The 17,854-nt window shown below is 39.9% G+C and overlaps 1 protein-coding gene across 1 annotated transcript; it reads right to left on the bottom strand.

The window, feature by feature from the left end:
- Positions 1 to 1,200: 1,200 nt before the first annotated feature.
- On the bottom strand, positions 1,201 to 10,285 carry LOC122974475. Its single transcript, XM_044342509.1, has 4 exons — positions 4,585 to 10,285; positions 3,724 to 3,789; positions 3,576 to 3,622; positions 1,201 to 2,899 (listed from the first exon to the last, which is right to left on the bottom strand). The coding sequence occupies exons 1-4, from the start codon at positions 10,283 to 10,285 to the stop codon at positions 2,000 to 2,002; spliced, it is 6,714 nt and encodes a 2,237-aa protein (XP_044198444.1). The 3' UTR covers positions 1,201 to 1,999.
- Positions 10,286 to 17,854: the final 7,569 nt, after the last annotated feature.

Below are 17,854 nucleotides of genomic sequence, written 5' to 3'. Positions count from 1 at the left end.
TTAAAGGTCCCCTTTGGATTCCTACTAAAAGAGACACTTCTAAAAAAAAAATTGAAGACAGTTTAGGTTGTCCTAGTCCATGGACTCAGAAATGACTCTTTACTGATTTGACTCTTTACTGATACTGATTTGTTACCAGGGTTCAATTTGTTATGCATCTATAACTATCCATTTCATTTTAATGGAAGTGTAAGTTTCCTTTAATTTCATGTCTATAAGGTATGTAAGGAAGTAGGACAAAGATACTCTGTAATTTTCTTAAGTATAATAAGGATAGATAAGCTCCAGTACAGCAATTCATACAAGTTGTTACACTCATATGGCCTCAGTAATTATTTTATGGTAAGCTGAAGCAGTTGTTACAACTACAGTAGTAGAAAAAAATATTTAAATGCATGGCATTCATTTTGATTTGGCATGTTGAGACTGGAACATTGCTCGAAGGTGGGGGGTTGCCATGCTCATGTCCCACCTCTAGAACCCCCACACTTTTAAAATTGCTGCTCCACCCCTGAACAAGGATATTTATAGATATCACAAAAGAAAACAGATGTGCTTCTGCTGCACTGAATTTCAGTTGGGTGTCCTGTAGCAAAAGAACTACGATGTGTTTGTTTCCCCAAAATAGATTCTGGTAAAAAGCAGCCCTGCCGTGACCAAAAAAGCACAAGAATCACCTCCTGTCTTGATAATTCACTAATAAATCTGCTGATGGGTTTTTTGCAAATAGCAAATACAGACGGGCCTTTTGTTGTTGCATCTTTATATCATTTTTGAGGATAGAAGTAACTTCAACATGAGCAAGAACATTTTTCTCATATCATCTAACAGCATTAATCATTTTTCATCAATTAATTAAAGATGATCAGTCATGGAACAGAATGACTTTGTAAGCAGCTGTGGGGTTCAAGAACATCACTGTTCATAGTAAAGTAAAAACAAAAACAAAACAAACAAAAAAAAACTCAAGCATGGTAGCATGTACACGGTAAAATTTGACAACTTTGTAGTGTTCTGTCCTTAAAGATATAATAAGTGATTTAAATGAATTTACCCTCCATATTGTCAAAAAAGGATCTGCAGAGTGACAATTAATCAAAATGAATTTGTCTGTGAGTATGTTTTTATTTCCTCATTTCTGGTGCCTGTTTCACTTCTTTACTGAGTTCAGGGTGATAGAGGGAGTCATAAAAGTATAATGTACCTATGTGACTTCAGACTGTAATAAATTTGGATTTGATTCTAAGCCGGTCAAAGGCTACCAGGAACCAGAGATCATGTGGGAGAAATGTCAGAGACCTCAGAACAAACAACATTTGACCACAAGGAATAACAGATAAAATGACAGTCTTTATTACTTTAAAGTCAATTGTTTCAGTGTACAGTTATTAGCATTTCATTTTGAAAAAAAAACAAAAAAACAAAATGAGAGGTTATATAATAACAATAAGAATTTATTGCATGAACAAAACATTTTCCCTGTATCATTGCCAAAAAGTTGAAGCACAATCAGAATAACAAACAGCTTTAAAACATTTCAGTTACCAAGAGGGTTATGCTCATGAAACTGTTGGACTCTCTCAAGAACTCTTATATACATCTAGTTTCATAGAGCAACATTTTGAAATAATAAAAATTAAAGTCATTTCCAGATATTAAAACCCCTTTATAGAATACTTTTATATATATATTTTTGTAAGAACAGCTGGCAAAAGAAGATACACTACAGTAGGATATTGTTCACAAGGAGTGTCAAGTGGCACAGAAACTAACTTCTACATTTGTTTCTCTACATTACTTCATTTTTGATCTAAGATGGACACATACTGTATGTGACTAAAGCCTATTTAGTAGATGTTAGAATTTTAGGGGCAAATATAGTTCCTATACAATGGGAATGGATGAATTGATAAGCAAATTATAAAGTGTTTGAATAAAAGCATTATATAGAACAGTATAGTAACAAGAACACAATAACAGTCAATTTATTTCACTTGTCTCACAGAAGTGGACCTTTCTCCTCACTTTGCTTTTGCTTTTTGCTGATTCGTAATTTTTTTAAATTTTGTCGAGCTTTGTCACAAATAGACTTTGCTGTGTTCTCTACTGCCTCCCCTACGGAGTCTGCTTGATCAGCCTCACGATATCCTATAAAACCTCCTACTGCTGCCCCTGCTGCAGCAAAACCTCCTACAACTAATCCAGTTGTTACTGCTACTCCTGCTGCTCCCACTGCAACCTCTACTGCTGCTGCTGCTGCTGCTGCTGGTTGCATTGTCGTCAAGGTTGTGACAACTACAATAATCATTCCTGGCACACCAAGCAAAGCTCCCAACAAAATTCCTGTTGCAGTACCTGCCAGTCTGATCGAAAGCTTCTTTAAGACATTGACTTTAGCCTGCTCTCTGATATCTTGCTCTGATATTTCACTCATTGTCACTGACAGTCTAATTCTCTCCTCTTCTTGCTGTATTTCTTTCTTCACTGTCTGCAGCATCTCATTGGTGTAGCAGTCTCCATTGTTTTCCTTCACTATATTGTCTATGGTGTTGAGTAGCTCTGCCACCTGGAACTGGTTGCTCCTGTATTCATCCTGCTGGTTGTCCTTCCAGTGTTTATTATCAATGACGTGGCATCGGCCACCGCACTTCTTCACCAGATCACTCAGATCTTTATTCTTTTGGACAAAATCTTCAATTTTCTTTCCATCGGGGAGCTGGTCACCATGAGTGAAGACAACTGCAGCATGTTTGAAAGCCTCATCAGAAAAAGTCTCTTGTATTTCGTCAATAACCTGCTTCTCGTGAGGTGTGAATTTCTCAACTTTAAGTAAAATGAGAAAAACATGAGGCCCAGGAGTGAACTCTATGATACATGTAGCGCCCTCTAGACGGCTGGTCTATTTTTATGAGGTACGCTTCCCAAGTTCTTTATGTTTTAGAAATCTCATTCTTTAAGATTAACTAATACTGAATGACAAGTACACTGTAATATAATATTGGTGAACTAAGTTCTATTTATTCTATAATGTAAGACACTTTTATTTACTCACTGAATGTTTTAATACTAATTTTTAATGTTTTTAATCAAAGCTGTAGATAAATGAAATAAGAATTAAAGTATCCTTTAAGTTTATACCTTTCTCCTAAACACTTGCCAATTGAAATAAAAGTACTCTCAATATGTCAGTAAACATCAACAGTACTATTTCTCAGACACTTATACAAATGACAAGAAAAAAGTAAGTTTTAAAGATTTACTGTTGTAAATGTAAACACAAGTATTCTTTTAATAATGAAAATAAAACACAAAAATTAACACTCAAGTTCAAAAGACTTTTCAGTACCTTTTAAATGATCAATTTCTTAATATTCAAATACCCCTTTTGAGTGCACTCATTATAAAACCACCAAATAATGAAACACACCTAAAGCCGGCAGTTATAACTAACTGAAAAGGATATGGGTACCCAGTGTTAATGATGCAGGCCTGAAGCGATGCTTGTGTGCGTTGTAGCCAGAAACAAAATGGCTGCTTCACGCTAAAGCGCTGAAATAAAACAGATGGCAACTCACTGCCGTAATGGCGTACTCCTCGTCCCCTGTGCGATACCAGCGGGTTGCTGATACATGGGATGAGGTAGACGATTCCTCCTGTCAGGACCAGCGTGTTGCGGCCACGTCGGCTGCAGATGACTTCTCCCACTCTCCCGGTAGAACTCACCGCAGATCACACTGAACAGGTCCGGCACACCGCAGGCGAACTTCACCAGTTGAGTAGCTGGTTTAGCTGCACGCAGATGAAGTCCGTAGCTAAGCTAATGTGAGCTACATTAGCTGTTAGCTGTGCTCCTCGTTGAACACTCTTTGCCAAAGTACTCCTTTAAACTCGAACACGGTGCTGCACTGAATAACAGTCCTTTGAGACTCACTGTCCGTTTATCTCTACCTATTATTCATAAACAGTGTCCGTACTCTGCATATTTTTTCACTGTAACATATTAAACGCCAGGCAGTTCTCCCTTCTCTGCTCCGTATCGCGCGCTCTCTCTCTTGCATGTCAAGTTTCTCGCTCACACAACAAAATACACACACTTCCTGTTTAGCCAGATCTTAACCAATTAATTACCAGAATTACACTTTTCTCAATCGGTACTTCCTCTTTAACCCTGAGACTTTTCAAAATAACATGAAATATCTTAAAGTGCATATTTGAATCTTTTTAAACTTTTTAAACTTATTTATTAAACTATTTTTAAACAAACTTTATCAACCTTCATGAAATATTATTCTTAATACTTTTAATCACATTTTATCAAACATGGACATATTTAAACTATTTATTGTCCCTTTTTAACAGGGTTACACCCTCCCCCCTTTAAATGTCTGATGTCCTCATCAGATTACAAAACTTAACTTAAGTTTCTACTCAAAGTATTAAGGGTGAGATTATGAGACCCAGCTTAGTGCTTACCAATTTTTATAGTAACCCCTCTATGTACAATGGTAATGGGTTGATCTTTGGCCTTTCCTGGCTCATCATAGGTAAGTCTTACAACTGGTTTCAATGATCTTTTTGGCCTACTTGGCTTTGGTGTCACATGTACATTAGAACAGCTCGAGGGTAGTTGCTCATCTTCACTGGAGAGTGGTCCTGACTCAGAGTCGGTTGCTTGAGGGACATCTGGAACATGCTCTACAGGAGAGTGGTCTCTCTCTGAGTGACTCTCTTCTGAAGGACTGAGGACTTCCAACTGCTCTGATCCTTCAGCACTATGTCTTTCTCTCCTTCGCAAGAGATTTCCCATTAACTCCCTATAGGGTTTGGTCGGCCATTCACACTCCAGATCAGAAGAATCACTCAAGGTATGGCTTTCTCTTTGTACAGTGTGATCTGTGGAGTTTCTTTTGTGTCGGTTGGGGACACGACTTCGAGTCACAGGTCTCTTTGGAACATTCTCCATTTCCTCCTGCACTGGTATCCTCACTCGATCTCCTATGGGAAGGAGATTATCTCTGTGCAATGTTTTGACCTTCCCTTTGACGTTTAGTGGCTTTACTCTGTAAACAGGCAAGTTTGGCAACTTATCCACTACAACATAAGGGACATTGTACCAGCGATTTTCCAGTTTGTGTTTTCCCTTCAATCCAAGGTTTTTCAGCAATACTCTGTCGCCAGGTTCTAGTTTGTGGAACCTAAGTCTCTTGTCGTATGCCTTTTTATTTTGCTGGTGTCTCTTGTTAGAGACCTCTGTGGCCAGGTTATAGGCTGTCTGCAAATCCTCTTTCAGTTTGGCAACATATGCAGAATGTGGTTGGTCAACTTTGCCATCTGGGCATGTCCCAAAGCATACATCCAGCGGGAGTCGAGCCTCTCGGCCGAACATCAGCATATACGGGGAGTATCCCGTGGCGTCACACTTGGTGCTATTGTATGCATGCACCAGGTGCACTACATGCTGACTCCATTGCCGCTTCTTTTCTTGGTTGAGTGTGGCCAACATGGATAACAGAGTTCTGTTGAAGCGTTCAGGTTGGGGATCACCCTGGGGGTGGTAAGGGGTGGTCCTTGAACTCTGTATGCCCAGTATCTTTAACAACTCTTTAATGAGTCGAGACTCAAAGTCTCTGCCTTGATCAGAGTGAATGCGAGATGGCAAGCCATAATGTACAAAGTACTTTTCCACTAAGACTTTTGCCACTGTGAGAGCTTTTTGATTGAGAGTGGGGAAAGCTTGGGCGTATCTCGTAAAATGGTCAGTTATGACAAGCACATTACTCACTCCTCTTGAGTCAGGTTCCATAGACAGGAAGTCAATACAGACGAGGTCCATAGGTCCAGAGCTCACTATCTGATGTAACGGTGCAGCTCTTTGACATGGAGTCTTCCTGAGCACACACTCTCCGCAGTTTTTCACATATTGCTCTACATCGACTGACATCTTTGGCCAGAAGAATCGGCTCCTGATCATGTCAGTGACTCTGTCCACTCCTAAATGACCAAGGTCATCGTGCATGGTTTTGAGTACTACTGCTTTGAACTTGGCAGGTAGCACTAGCTGCTGTGTCTTTTTCCCTGTGTGGCATGTGCTCACCCGATGTAGTAACCCGTCAGTCATGACTAGCTTACCCATCTCTCTTTTCATAGGGAGTAACTCTGGGTTGTCTTTCCACTTGCCACACTTTAAAGCTTGTATGGTGGGTGCTATCAAGCCGTCTTGGGCTTGGGCTGCCATTAAGTCCTGCCTGGACATTTGTTCCAGTGAGTTAAGCTGAAGACGTGTGGGGAAAGCATACACGTCAGGAATGCAGTCAGGTGGAGCTCCAAGCTGTTCAGCATACTTGGGGGAGTCTGCCGATGGGCCAAGAACACCGACTCGCTGGCATATTGACTTGACTCCAGCCTGCGAGATGCTCTGCCATTCCGTCTCCTCATCTCTTGCCTCTATGCGTGACAACAGATCAGCATCAATGTTATTTCTACCTGGTCTGTAGATAATGTTAAAATCGTACACTGACAAGTCCGACAGCCACCGATGTCCTGTGGCGTTGAGCTTTGCTGATGTCAGGACGTAAGTTAGAGGGTTGTTGTCTGTACGCACAGTAAAGTGGGCTCCGTAGAGATAGTCGTGAAATTTCTCCACAACTGCCCATTTCAGCGACAGAAACTCTAACTGATGGATGGCGTAGTTTTTTTCTGACGAGCTCAGTTTTCTGCTTGCGAACGCCACTGGTCGCAAGCCTTTTGGGTATGCCTGATAAAGCACAGCTCCCAGTCCCGTAAGGCTAGCATCGACATGCAGTGTGTAGGGCTTATCAGGATCTGCAAAGGCGAGCACAGGGGCGTTTGTCAAACACTGTTTGATTTTTTCAAAGGCTTCAGTGCATGACTCGTCCCACCTGTCTCCAAACAGCTCCTTCTCATCCAAATAAACATCTCTCTTCCCTTTTACTGGCTTTTTGCTACGCTGAGGGGGGCCATAACCTTTAGTGAGGTCAGTCAAAGGGCGGACGATGGAGGAGTAGTTGTGGATAAATCGTCTATAATAACCACAAAAACCCAAAAAGGATCGTAGGGTCTTGAGATTGTAAGGTTGGGGCCAAGTGGTCACAGCTTCGATTTTTGCAGGGTCAGCAGCAACACCCTCAGCAGTCACAATATGACCCACATACTTGACCTTTGTTTGGCAAAACTGACATTTGTCAAGTGAAATCTTGAGCCCTACTTCTCTGAGTCTGTCCAGCACCTTTAAGAGTCTCTCTTCATGTTCTGCCAGGGTCTTTCCGAATATGATCAGATCATCCAGATAGACTATTACTTGGAGCATGTTCATGTCTCCAACTGCTTTCTCCATGAGGCGCTGGAAGGTTGCAGGAGCTCCAGTTATGCCTTGAGGCATCCTCTCAAATTGGTAGAACCCGAGAGGGCAGATAAAGGCAGTCTTTTCTTTGTCCTCTTCTTTCATGGCTATTTGATAGTAACCACTTCTTAAGTCGATCACTGAGAACCATTTACTACCCGACAGGCAGTCAAGAGCCTCATCGATGCGTGGGGTAGTGTATTGATCTGGTACAGTGCGGCTGTTTAGTGTGCGGTAGTCAATGCACATCCTTACATCCCCATTCTTTTTCCTCACAACCACTATGGGCGATGCATATGGACTTCTGGACTCTTTAATGATGCCTGCAGCTAGTAGCTTTTGAATATGACGCCTCACGTCATCAATATCCGCAGGGGCGATGCGTCTGGAGCGTTCACGAAAGGGTCGTGAATCAGATAAGCGGATCGTGTGCTCCACTTCTTTGGCGAGTCCCACATCGAGTTCATGAAGAGAGAATACATCTGCTCTTTCAGACAGTTTTTGTCTGAGCCTTGCTTTCCATGTTTCGGGGACAGGTGACTCACCAAAGTCGATCATTCTGACATCAAAAGCATCCTCAGTCTCTGGCTTTTGTTTTGGCAGTGTGGTAACCACATCAGCTACACACAGGTGACCCAGGACAGCACCGGCAGGAATGGTCACTTCTTTCTGCGACTCATTATGAACCACAACTGTCAGCCGGTTAATGTCCACAGCATTACTGGGTATTGCCATAGGTTGGAGCATGACGCCTGATGGGAGAGTAGCTGTACTGGAGGCCTCTACTATCAAGATGTCATCTGGCAGGGACTTTCCAAGCACCACTTTGCAGACTACTTTAATGCTGCCACCTGCAGGTAGGACAAGTGAGCTTCGACCCTCCAACTTTACACAACCTATTTCGTCATCCTCTTCATTTGACAAGTCAATGGCTTTTTCTTTCACTGTTTCTGGGAAAGTGTTCTGTATGCCAAAGGCGTGGGCTACAGTGCCTTCAACTCTATCGTCACGCAGCTGGGCTAGCCGCTTGGATAGGTTAGCCTTGGTATTTGTCCCGAGGATCACAGGTGTCTGATCAGGACCAGGTGGATCGGGGCAAATGAGAGCCAGGGCTGACAGGGCTGTTGGGGTACCCGCTACCCTTTTGGGAAACTCTAGGTCCACTGCCACGTAGCCAAGATAAGGGTAATCAGAGTCACTTAAACCCCAAATGTTAAGGTCACTTACTGGGCGAATAGGAGTATCAGCAAGATGTCTCCTGTACCAGGATTCAAAGATGATGCTAACTCTTGAGCCACTGTCGAGTAATGCATCACACAAATGTCCATTAACTTTCAGAGGCTCCAAAGACGGTGGCCCTATTAGACCCTCTGGTATGCCTGTTGGGGCAAGCTGATCTACTACACTCCTCCTCACAGTGCAGTCAGTTTTGGGTGAGGGGACATCAGTAGTAGGTTGAGTGCTATGGGTCTTAGCCTTTTTGAGAGCTTGAATGAGTCTTTGGATCACTTTGCTTTGGTTCTCAGGGTTTTTGCACTTCCCTGCCATGTGTCCATTTTCGCCACAGCGATAGCAGAAACGCTCTTCTGTCTCAGCCCCTTGTCTGTTTTGAGTGTTTACAGTCATCACTGTGGGAGAAGGTGTAGACGATTGAGGTAATCTGGAGTTCACCTTTTGTTGTAACTGTTTCAGTTGTTTCCTCAGAGCTATCACTTCTGGATCAGCATTAGTCTCTGGGACATTTCTCACTTTAGTTTGAAAGTTCTCATTTTGTGTCTCTTTGTCCCGTGTAGAGAGCGCAGCAAACATTGATTTCACTTCTTTAATTTCAGCTCTCAAACTCTGTATCTCTGAGTGTTTGTTTTCTTCTTGAAGCTTGGTGTGAACTGTATACACTGAATGGTTCAGCTTTGCTCGAGAAGATTCATATTCTTCTTCTGAACGAATTTCTTTCAGGAGCTCAAGGAAAGTTGGGGGATTAGCTCTTCTCTCCCTCAGTCGCAGTTGGATTAACATCAGATCAGCATTAACTGCACCCCTCAGAAGCTGCTCAAGCCGTGCACCATCCATGGCTAGGGGAGTGAGACCACCTCTTTGTACCACTTTGGACAGGCAACGTTCTAATCTCCTGAGGAAATCAGATAGCTTCTCACCAGGTTGCTGCTGCTGCATTCTGAATGTGAAATACAAATCGTCTCCAGACTCTGCTAATCCAAAGGCGTTTTCCAGAGCCTCCAGGCACTTGTCAGGGGCAATGTCAGGATTGGAGAGACGCACTGCTTTTATCACTTCCAGAGCTGGCCCCTTTAAACTCTCCATTATCTTTCTCCTCTTGTCTTTAGCAGAACCCTCACTCTCTTCAACCATCAGGTAAGCTTGCTCTAACCAGTGGTCGAATTGTTCCTCTCCTGCTGGTGTAGGCACAATACCGGAAAAGATCCGCAGGCGGCGGTATCCTCCACTTTCTGCTGAGGGCTTGACAGTCTTATCAAACAGATCGCCCACAGCACGAAGGATGGCTTCTGTAGAGGGAGGTATGTGCGGGGTCAGCAAGGCCTGCACATCCTCTGTGGACTTTCCTTCTGCTTGTAGAAGAGCATGCAGTTTACGGTTAAAGTCCAACTCAGGGTCTGAGCTCTGAGCCACAGTGAATATTTTCCATGCAGTTTGTCCATCTGAGCTCAAAACTTGACTTGGGACGTCTGCATCAGTCAATTTCTCTTTGCACTCGCAAAGCACCAGCACTTCATTTGTAGTTTCGTTTAACATTCTTCCTCTCACTTGTACCCGTCCCAAGCACTTTACAGTTTGCAAAGTCTCTACTATGTGTGCTGTTTCTGTCTTCTCAGGAACGATGGTCAGCAAGGCATGGCTCTCATCCAGGTTTTCACCTCGACACCAGTTCTTCAGCTGATTCCTGTACATTGTGACACTTTAGCTGCTGTTAGTTAAATATCACCATATATTGTTTTGTTTGTCTTTCTTAGTTTTTTTTTTTCACAGTTGAATAGTTCACACACTAGGAAATTTACAGTCACAAATCACAAATTTCAGCATTAATTAACCCACAATCCCAGCGGTGCCTCCATTTTATGTAGCGCCCTCTAGACGGCTGGTCTATTTTTATGAGGTACGCTTCCCAAGTTCTTTATGTTTTAGAAATCTCATTCTTTAAGATTAACTAATACTGAATGACAAGTACACTGTAATATAATATTGGTGAACTAAGTTCTATTTATTCTATAATGTAAGACACTTTTATTTACTCACTGAATGTTTTAATACTAATTTTTAATGTTTTTAATCAAAGCTGTAGATAAATGAAATAAGAATTAAAGTATCCTTTAAGTTTATACCTTTCTCCTAAACACTTGCCAATTGAAATAAAAGTACTCTCAATATGTCAGTAAACATCAACAGTACTATTTCTCAGACACTTATACAAATGACAAGAAAAAAGTAAGTTTTAAAGATTTACTGTTGTAAATGTAAACACAAGTATTCTTTTAATAATGAAAATAAAACACAAAAATTAACACTCAAGTTCAAAAGACTTTTCAGTACCTTTTAAATGATCAATTTCTTAATATTCAAATACCCCTTTTGAGTGCACTCATTATAAAACCACCAAATAATGAAACACACCTAAAGCCGGCAGTTATAACTAACTGAAAAGGATATGGGTACCCAGTGTTAATGATGCAGGCCTGAAGCGATGCTTGTGTGCGTTGTAGCCAGAAACAAAATGGCTGCTTCACGCTAAAGCGCTGAAATAAAACAGATGGCAACTCACTGCCGTAATGGCGTACTCCTCGTCCCCTGTGCGATACCAGCGGGTTGCTGATACATGGGATGAGGTAGACGATTCCTCCTGTCAGGACCAGCGTGTTGCGGCCACGTCGGCTGCAGATGACTTCTCCCACTCTCCCGGTAGAACTCACCGCAGATCACACTGAACAGGTCCGGCACACCGCAGGCGAACTTCACCAGTTGAGTAGCTGGTTTAGCTGCACGCAGATGAAGTCCGTAGCTAAGCTAATGTGAGCTACATTAGCTGTTAGCTGTGCTCCTCGTTGAACACTCTTTGCCAAAGTACTCCTTTAAACTCGAACACGGTGCTGCACTGAATAACAGTCCTTTGAGACTCACTGTCCGTTTATCTCTACCTATTATTCATAAACAGTGTCCGTACTCTGCATATTTTTTCACTGTAACATATTAAACGCCAGGCAGTTCTCCCTTCTCTGCTCCGTATCGCGCGCTCTCTCTCTTGCATGTCAAGTTTCTCGCTCACACAACAAAATACACACACTTCCTGTTTAGCCAGATCTTAACCAATTAATTACCAGAATTACACTTTTCTCAATCGGTACTTCCTCTTTAACCCTGAGACTTTTCAAAATAACATGAAATATCTTAAAGTGCATATTTGAATCTTTTTAAACTTTTTAAACTTATTTATTAAACTATTTTTAAACAAACTTTATCAACCTTCATGAAATATTATTCTTAATACTTTTAATCACATTTTATCAAACATGGACATATTTAAACTATTTATTGTCCCTTTTTAACAGGGTTACATACACTTCACTATCTCATCCTTCAGCTCCTCCTTAGACTTGTCTGGGTCAAAGAAACCAGGAGTGTCGATCAAAGTGATGCTTCTTCCATTGACAGATCTGGTTTCTTTTGCACATTGACTTGTTCCAGCGTTTGGAGAATCATCTATCTCGAAGACACGCTTTCTGAATATGGTGTTGGATGTACTGCTTTTCCCAGTTCCAGTTTTTCCCAGCAGGACAATTCTTATTTCTGAGTCTAGAAAAGAACAATGAATCAGGATCAGTAATATTGTACATATTGCTCTTGATTGTTTTTGGACATCACTACTCAGATTACACTGTGACATATATGTCAGTTATAGGAATAATACTTTATGCACACATTAGTAAAAATCACAATAAAGAGGGACAACATTAAAATAAAGGTTGCAGTCATAACTGGTAAATGAGGTCATGTAGAGTCCTTGATTTTGGTTTGAATGTTTTTATCCACATGTGAAAAGTAGCTGAGGTTATCAAGCAATTTTATATAATGTCTTGGCTTTTATACTGTACTTTGTGAAATAACTATTTATTTGGTTTGACCAGATAATGTGGGTAAATAAGGGCAACAGATGGTAAAAACACTTGTTAAAAGTGCTTCATGTCATTGCATTTCAGAGAGGTAAACATCCAGTGCCCTCCCTGAGATACATTTGCATTGATCACATTAGAAGACCAAGCAGAGGAGGAGACATTAGTGTGTTTCTTGTCTAAAAGGAGAGTTTTTATATCTTTACACCTCAAACTCTCGACTCTGACATGTCTCCAATTTAGACCTAATTTGTCAACAATATTTATATTTTTACTAGATTTTAAGATGCAGTACATTTTAATAATTGATACATTTTACATGCATTTTTTGCATTTTAAGAATTCTTGATTTTATAATGTATGAAAATGAAATATCTTTTATGTTTAAAATTTAAAAATGCAAGAACATCTTTTGCATCAAAACTGGTCATTTCTCAAGAATCAAAACTGATTTATTGTGGAAATTTGTAAACAGCTGTGAGGTTTACTACTGTTTACAGATACATTGTTTAAATGCATAGTGATGCATCTCAGATGTTAAAACTGTATACACAGTAAAAACTTTTGATTAAAAGATAAATGACTGCAGTTTAAAATTCTTCATGAGACAACTGTGTTGTGCTCAGAACAAACAAAATATCATAAGTGAAAAGAATTAACTCACCGCCCATGTTGTCGAAAAGAGTAACTGCAGAGATGACAAGACTTCCTGTGTGACTATGTTTCTCTTTTACACTTATTTATCAGGAGCATTGTGGGGCGGACTTAAAGTAAGACAAGTAGGCAACTGTCTGGAGCCCTGAACTAAAAGGGATCCAAACAGCTATAGATCTATTATGATGTTTAGATATGAGCCCTATAAAATTATGTTGCTATTCTAACATTACAGCCAGAAATAACTTTTTTTTAAAAATTATATTTTTTAAGAAATCATTGTAAATGTGCCACCCCCCCCCCCTCCCCCCCCCCCACTACAGACTAATGGACTGTTCCATAACCGGAAGAACCACTGACCCCAGCACATCACATCACAGTGAGAATTTCAAAAGAAGTAACAAAATCAGTTTCTCTTTCTCTTAGCGGTTACAACATACGTGCCTAACTGTTCGTAACACTAACCAGCTTCTGCTGCTATTGTTGTGGCTTCTCTTATTTTCAGAAAGTCAAACCAGGCAAAGCTTCCACTTAATGACATTTTGATTGTATCCAAATTTTAACAGTAATAGGTTGTTTTTATGTGTAGTTGAAGGGAACATTCTCGGGATAATTTAGGTATAAGGTTTGAAATTTAAACTTGTAGTTAAATGTCTGCATGTGACATTATTGTTTGGGGGTCTGATGAAAAAGAGAACCTTATCTCACAGTGCACAATGTCAGTAAAGAAAAAGTACAGAATGACAGTTGCCTGAATCTGCTACATAACTGCAATTATGTTTCCATAAAGGTGATACATGGAGCAACAATAGCATGTTGTTATTGTCTTTTTAACTACATTATGAAATCACAAATCACATGTGCTTTCAAATAAAATATTTATTAGTTTAACTAAAAACTTTATTTGCTCAAATTACGTTCTGTCAAATCTTTCAATACTGATACTTTGTTATCAAGACAAAAGAACAAAGTGTTTTTCCAAAACGTTATAAACAAAATATAATAAAAAGGACAATGAAGAAATCTATGTTTTAGGTTGTGATGAAATCAAAGTGTCCATGTACTGCAAACGAAGCTTCCCCATCAGTAACCGAAGAGTTTCTGTGTGTCTCAGATACAGTAAATACATTTCTCCTGCGTTCCAGTGTCTTTGACTTCATTGGATTCTAACAGCATTACATGATAACTTTGATTTTTCCACACCATCATGTAAAATATTTCATCTTCTTATCTTTTATGATATAGCAACTCACATTGGAGGTTAAATACTGTCATTGCAGATATCTAGGCATTTATTTTAAACTCAAACATGCACATACATACTGCAAGCGAGCCATTTGAGCTTTCCTTGTTTCAACAGGACATCTCATTTCACCATCACACTGTATAATTAGACACCAATAAGGAAGATTCATGTCTATTTTGTCAAAAATACAAAGCCACTCAAGCTCTTATCCTCTTTTTTTCTGTTCTTCATCATTCAATATGTCTCCCACCTTCATTCCCTTTCTTCCTAGACACGACAAACACCAGCCTGGCGGTGTAGGCCAGGTCAGCGAGGTAAAGCAGGAAGTTGACCGCAATGAGCACCGCCAGATACATGCACCCACAGCAGCTGGGAAGTGTGAAACACAACCAGTGGCATGATGGGATATCGAAGTCAGTCAGGAGCTGAAAGTGACCTCTGTAGTGCAACGATGGTTAAGATGAGTCTTTTTTTACTGAATGTGAGATCTTGTGTTGGCGGCTTTTCACATGCTCTGTTGATGTTTGTCATATATTCTGCAGAGACACAATAAAAAAAAAGAGACTGATCATAAGAAAATGAACTAACTAGTGATGATGTGTGTTTGGACTATCTTGATGCATAATGCAAGCAAGGCACTACTGTATATTAATGAAACACAAACATTATATGGGGCTTTATTTCTTAAGTAGAAATTTCAGTCAGTTTATTCTAATTTGTAAAATGCTGTAGCCCTAACTTTATGATTCCTCTTTTAAGTCTTAACAGCCCATGTTGTAGAAATGCTCAGTATTCAGTCCTACTTGTTGTCTTATTTACTCTCTATTTTTGCTGAATATTACCAACAGGCTTTTTTTGTCTATGGGGTAATTAAGGCCTAATGTATTGAGGAAATTGTCTTCTGAATCATGAAAAGTCATAAATGATGATCTACATAAACAACAAAAATATAAAGTGAGAAATTGCAACACCAATGCTCTAATTAAATTATTGCGAACTTCATCATCTATAACTGACGTGTCCAGGCTCAAACTAAAGTTGTGTGAAGACTGTGGAACATGTGAGGAACCTCGGTTTGCTGTTCAAGCTGTGACCTGTGCAGGGTAGATATATCATATACAGGAAGTGGAAGTTTGCCTGCTTTTAAATCTCAAGGGCTTGGAAAGTCCCTCAGTCTAAAATGGCACTGAACTGTTTGATATTGGTGCTCTCTAGTGTCCAAGCTGCAATGGTGTGCATTGAATTGTATTTATGTATCTCAAAATCATTAAACAAAAATCACAGATTTGCCTCAGAGGGCTGCACACCACTCACCTGCAAAATTATGTCAAAACATGCAGAATTGTTGCATTTTTTCTGGCATTTCAGGTGTTTAACACATTACTCTGATCATGTCCTAATGTACTGTGGGTGCAGTACTATACAGGTCCATGGTGCATCTTTCATGCAAGTATCATTCCCAGAGAAAAAACACACTCTCTCATTCTGCCAATTCAAACCCTGAAAACTTTGTGAAGACAGTTGTTGATGCATCACAAATACCAAACGTGACTCCTATGGCAAGCCGTTTTAACATTTAATTGAACCACACTCCTATCTGTAATTACATTTAGATGTCCATAATTGCATTTCTCCTGGTCAAAACTGTATTCTCACTAATCAGAATGGTAATTAAAGATATCCACAATAACATTCTTACAAGTAGAAATTGTATTTCAAGATATCTGCAACTTGTATCCACAACTTTGATTGTACTGGTCAAAAATACATTTAAGATATCTTAAAATCCTTAAAAAGTGTAATTGGCCATTTTAACATTTAATAGCTTGACTGGATATGTACTGCAGATATCTGTAATTCAATTCTTCCTAGTCAAAATGACATAGCATTCTTCCTAGGACAAATGACGTCACTGTTTCCATCCATGTGTATTGAGCTTTCAATTTCAGATTTCCAAGATTTCCAGTCCACAGTTACATTTAACAGGGCTTGCCATACTCTCCTTTTGCGTAGGTTGCATGCTTTGTTGCAATATTTTACGTGCATTTGGATCCACCAGAAAAACTTCCTGTTTCACTTGCAATGAATATAACCCTCTTAACAGTAAACCTTTATGATTAATTATTTAGCCTACACTGGTATGAAATAAGTTTTAAAATTAATCTATTAATTGATTCCCTTGTTCATTTTTCCCATTTTTCGAGTAACAACAACGAATCTGTCTAACGGAAAAGCATCACTTTGATTGACACTCCTGGTTCTTTTGACACAGGAGGGTCTGATGAGGAGCTAAAGCCAGATATACTGAAGTGTATCACTGGATGCGTTCCTGGCCATCATGCTTTCCTCATTGTGCTTAAAGTGGAGAAATACACAGATCAGGACGACATTATCACAAAAAAATTTCTGTATTTCTCTAAAGAAGCTTTAAAACATGCTGTTCTTGTCTTCACACATGGCGACTACCTCCCCAAAGGAATGAAAATTGAGGAGTTTGTGCATCAGAACAAAGGTCTAAATGATCTGGTGAAGAAGTGTGGTGGTCGGTGCCACGTCATTTATGACAAATACTGGAAGAAAAAGATGAATAACTACATGAGCAACAAGTTCCAAGTTGCACAGCTCCTTAATACAACTGAAAAGAATACAGAAAAGGGAGGCTGCTATACCAATGAGATGCTGCAAGCAGTGGAAATAGTAATACAAAGAGAGGAAGTGGAATTAGACAGTCATCAGGGAACATGCACAACACACGAGGAGACAAGAAAACTCAGTATTTAAGATGTGTTTGATCCAAATTGTTGATGTTGCAACAGGAATGCTGGTAGGTGTTTTCCTTAGTGGGGTCACAATAGTTAAGGTATCTCCCTTTGCTGTAAGTGACATTGTAAACATTGGTGCTTTGATGCTAAATGCTAATACCAGCATGCTAACATGCTTAAAATGCTAACATGAAGATGTTTAGGAGGTATAATCTTTACAATATCCACCATCTTCACCGAGCATATTACCATGCAACATTTGCTAATAAGCACTAACACAACACAGAGCTGAGGCCGATGGAAATGTCATTAATTTTAATTAATTATTTTCTCATAAACAAAGTATTTGACAAATTAAAATAAACATGAAAGTCTGTGCAAAATTCCATAATAATCTATAGTCAATCAATCAATAGTTGTTGAGGTATTTCATCTTGGACCAATAAGGTGAAGAGTGATGATGTTTTTGCAATGTAATATTCTTTTTTCTGGAGATCCGGTGGCTCTGTTATGCTGTGGGGGGCATTTTGCTGGGGCCACTTGTCCCCTTAGAGGTGAGGGTCACAACAAATCAATACAAAGTTGTTCTGGGATCACTGGGGTCATCCCACTTAATGTTTGTGGCTCGAGTCCTCTCATGCCAAGCCCTCAGGAACAGCACTGGGCTGTGAAGCCAATTTGACATAGCAGCTAA

Source organism: Thunnus albacares, chromosome 22 (genome assembly GCF_914725855.1).
Source record: "Thunnus albacares chromosome 22, fThuAlb1.1, whole genome shotgun sequence".
Classification (NCBI taxonomy): Eukaryota; Metazoa; Chordata; class Actinopteri; order Scombriformes; family Scombridae; genus Thunnus; species Thunnus albacares.
This window is presented reverse-complemented; position numbering and strand designations above follow the sequence as displayed.

Bases quoted from the DNA above. Each gene is read 5' to 3' on its own strand.
- LOC122974475 (XM_044342509.1), bottom strand. From the start codon at position 10,285: ATGTACAGGAATCAGCTGAAGAACTGGTGTCGAGGTGAAAACCTGGAT. The intron at 3,623-3,723 runs GTGAGTTCTACC...CCCATGTATCAG, and splicing joins CCTGTTCAGTGTGATCTGCG to CAACCCGCTGGTATCGCACA. The intron at 2,900-3,575 runs GTGAGTTGCCAT...TCATAAAAATAG, and splicing joins AGGAGTACGCCATTACGGCA to ACCAGCCGTCTAGAGGGCGC.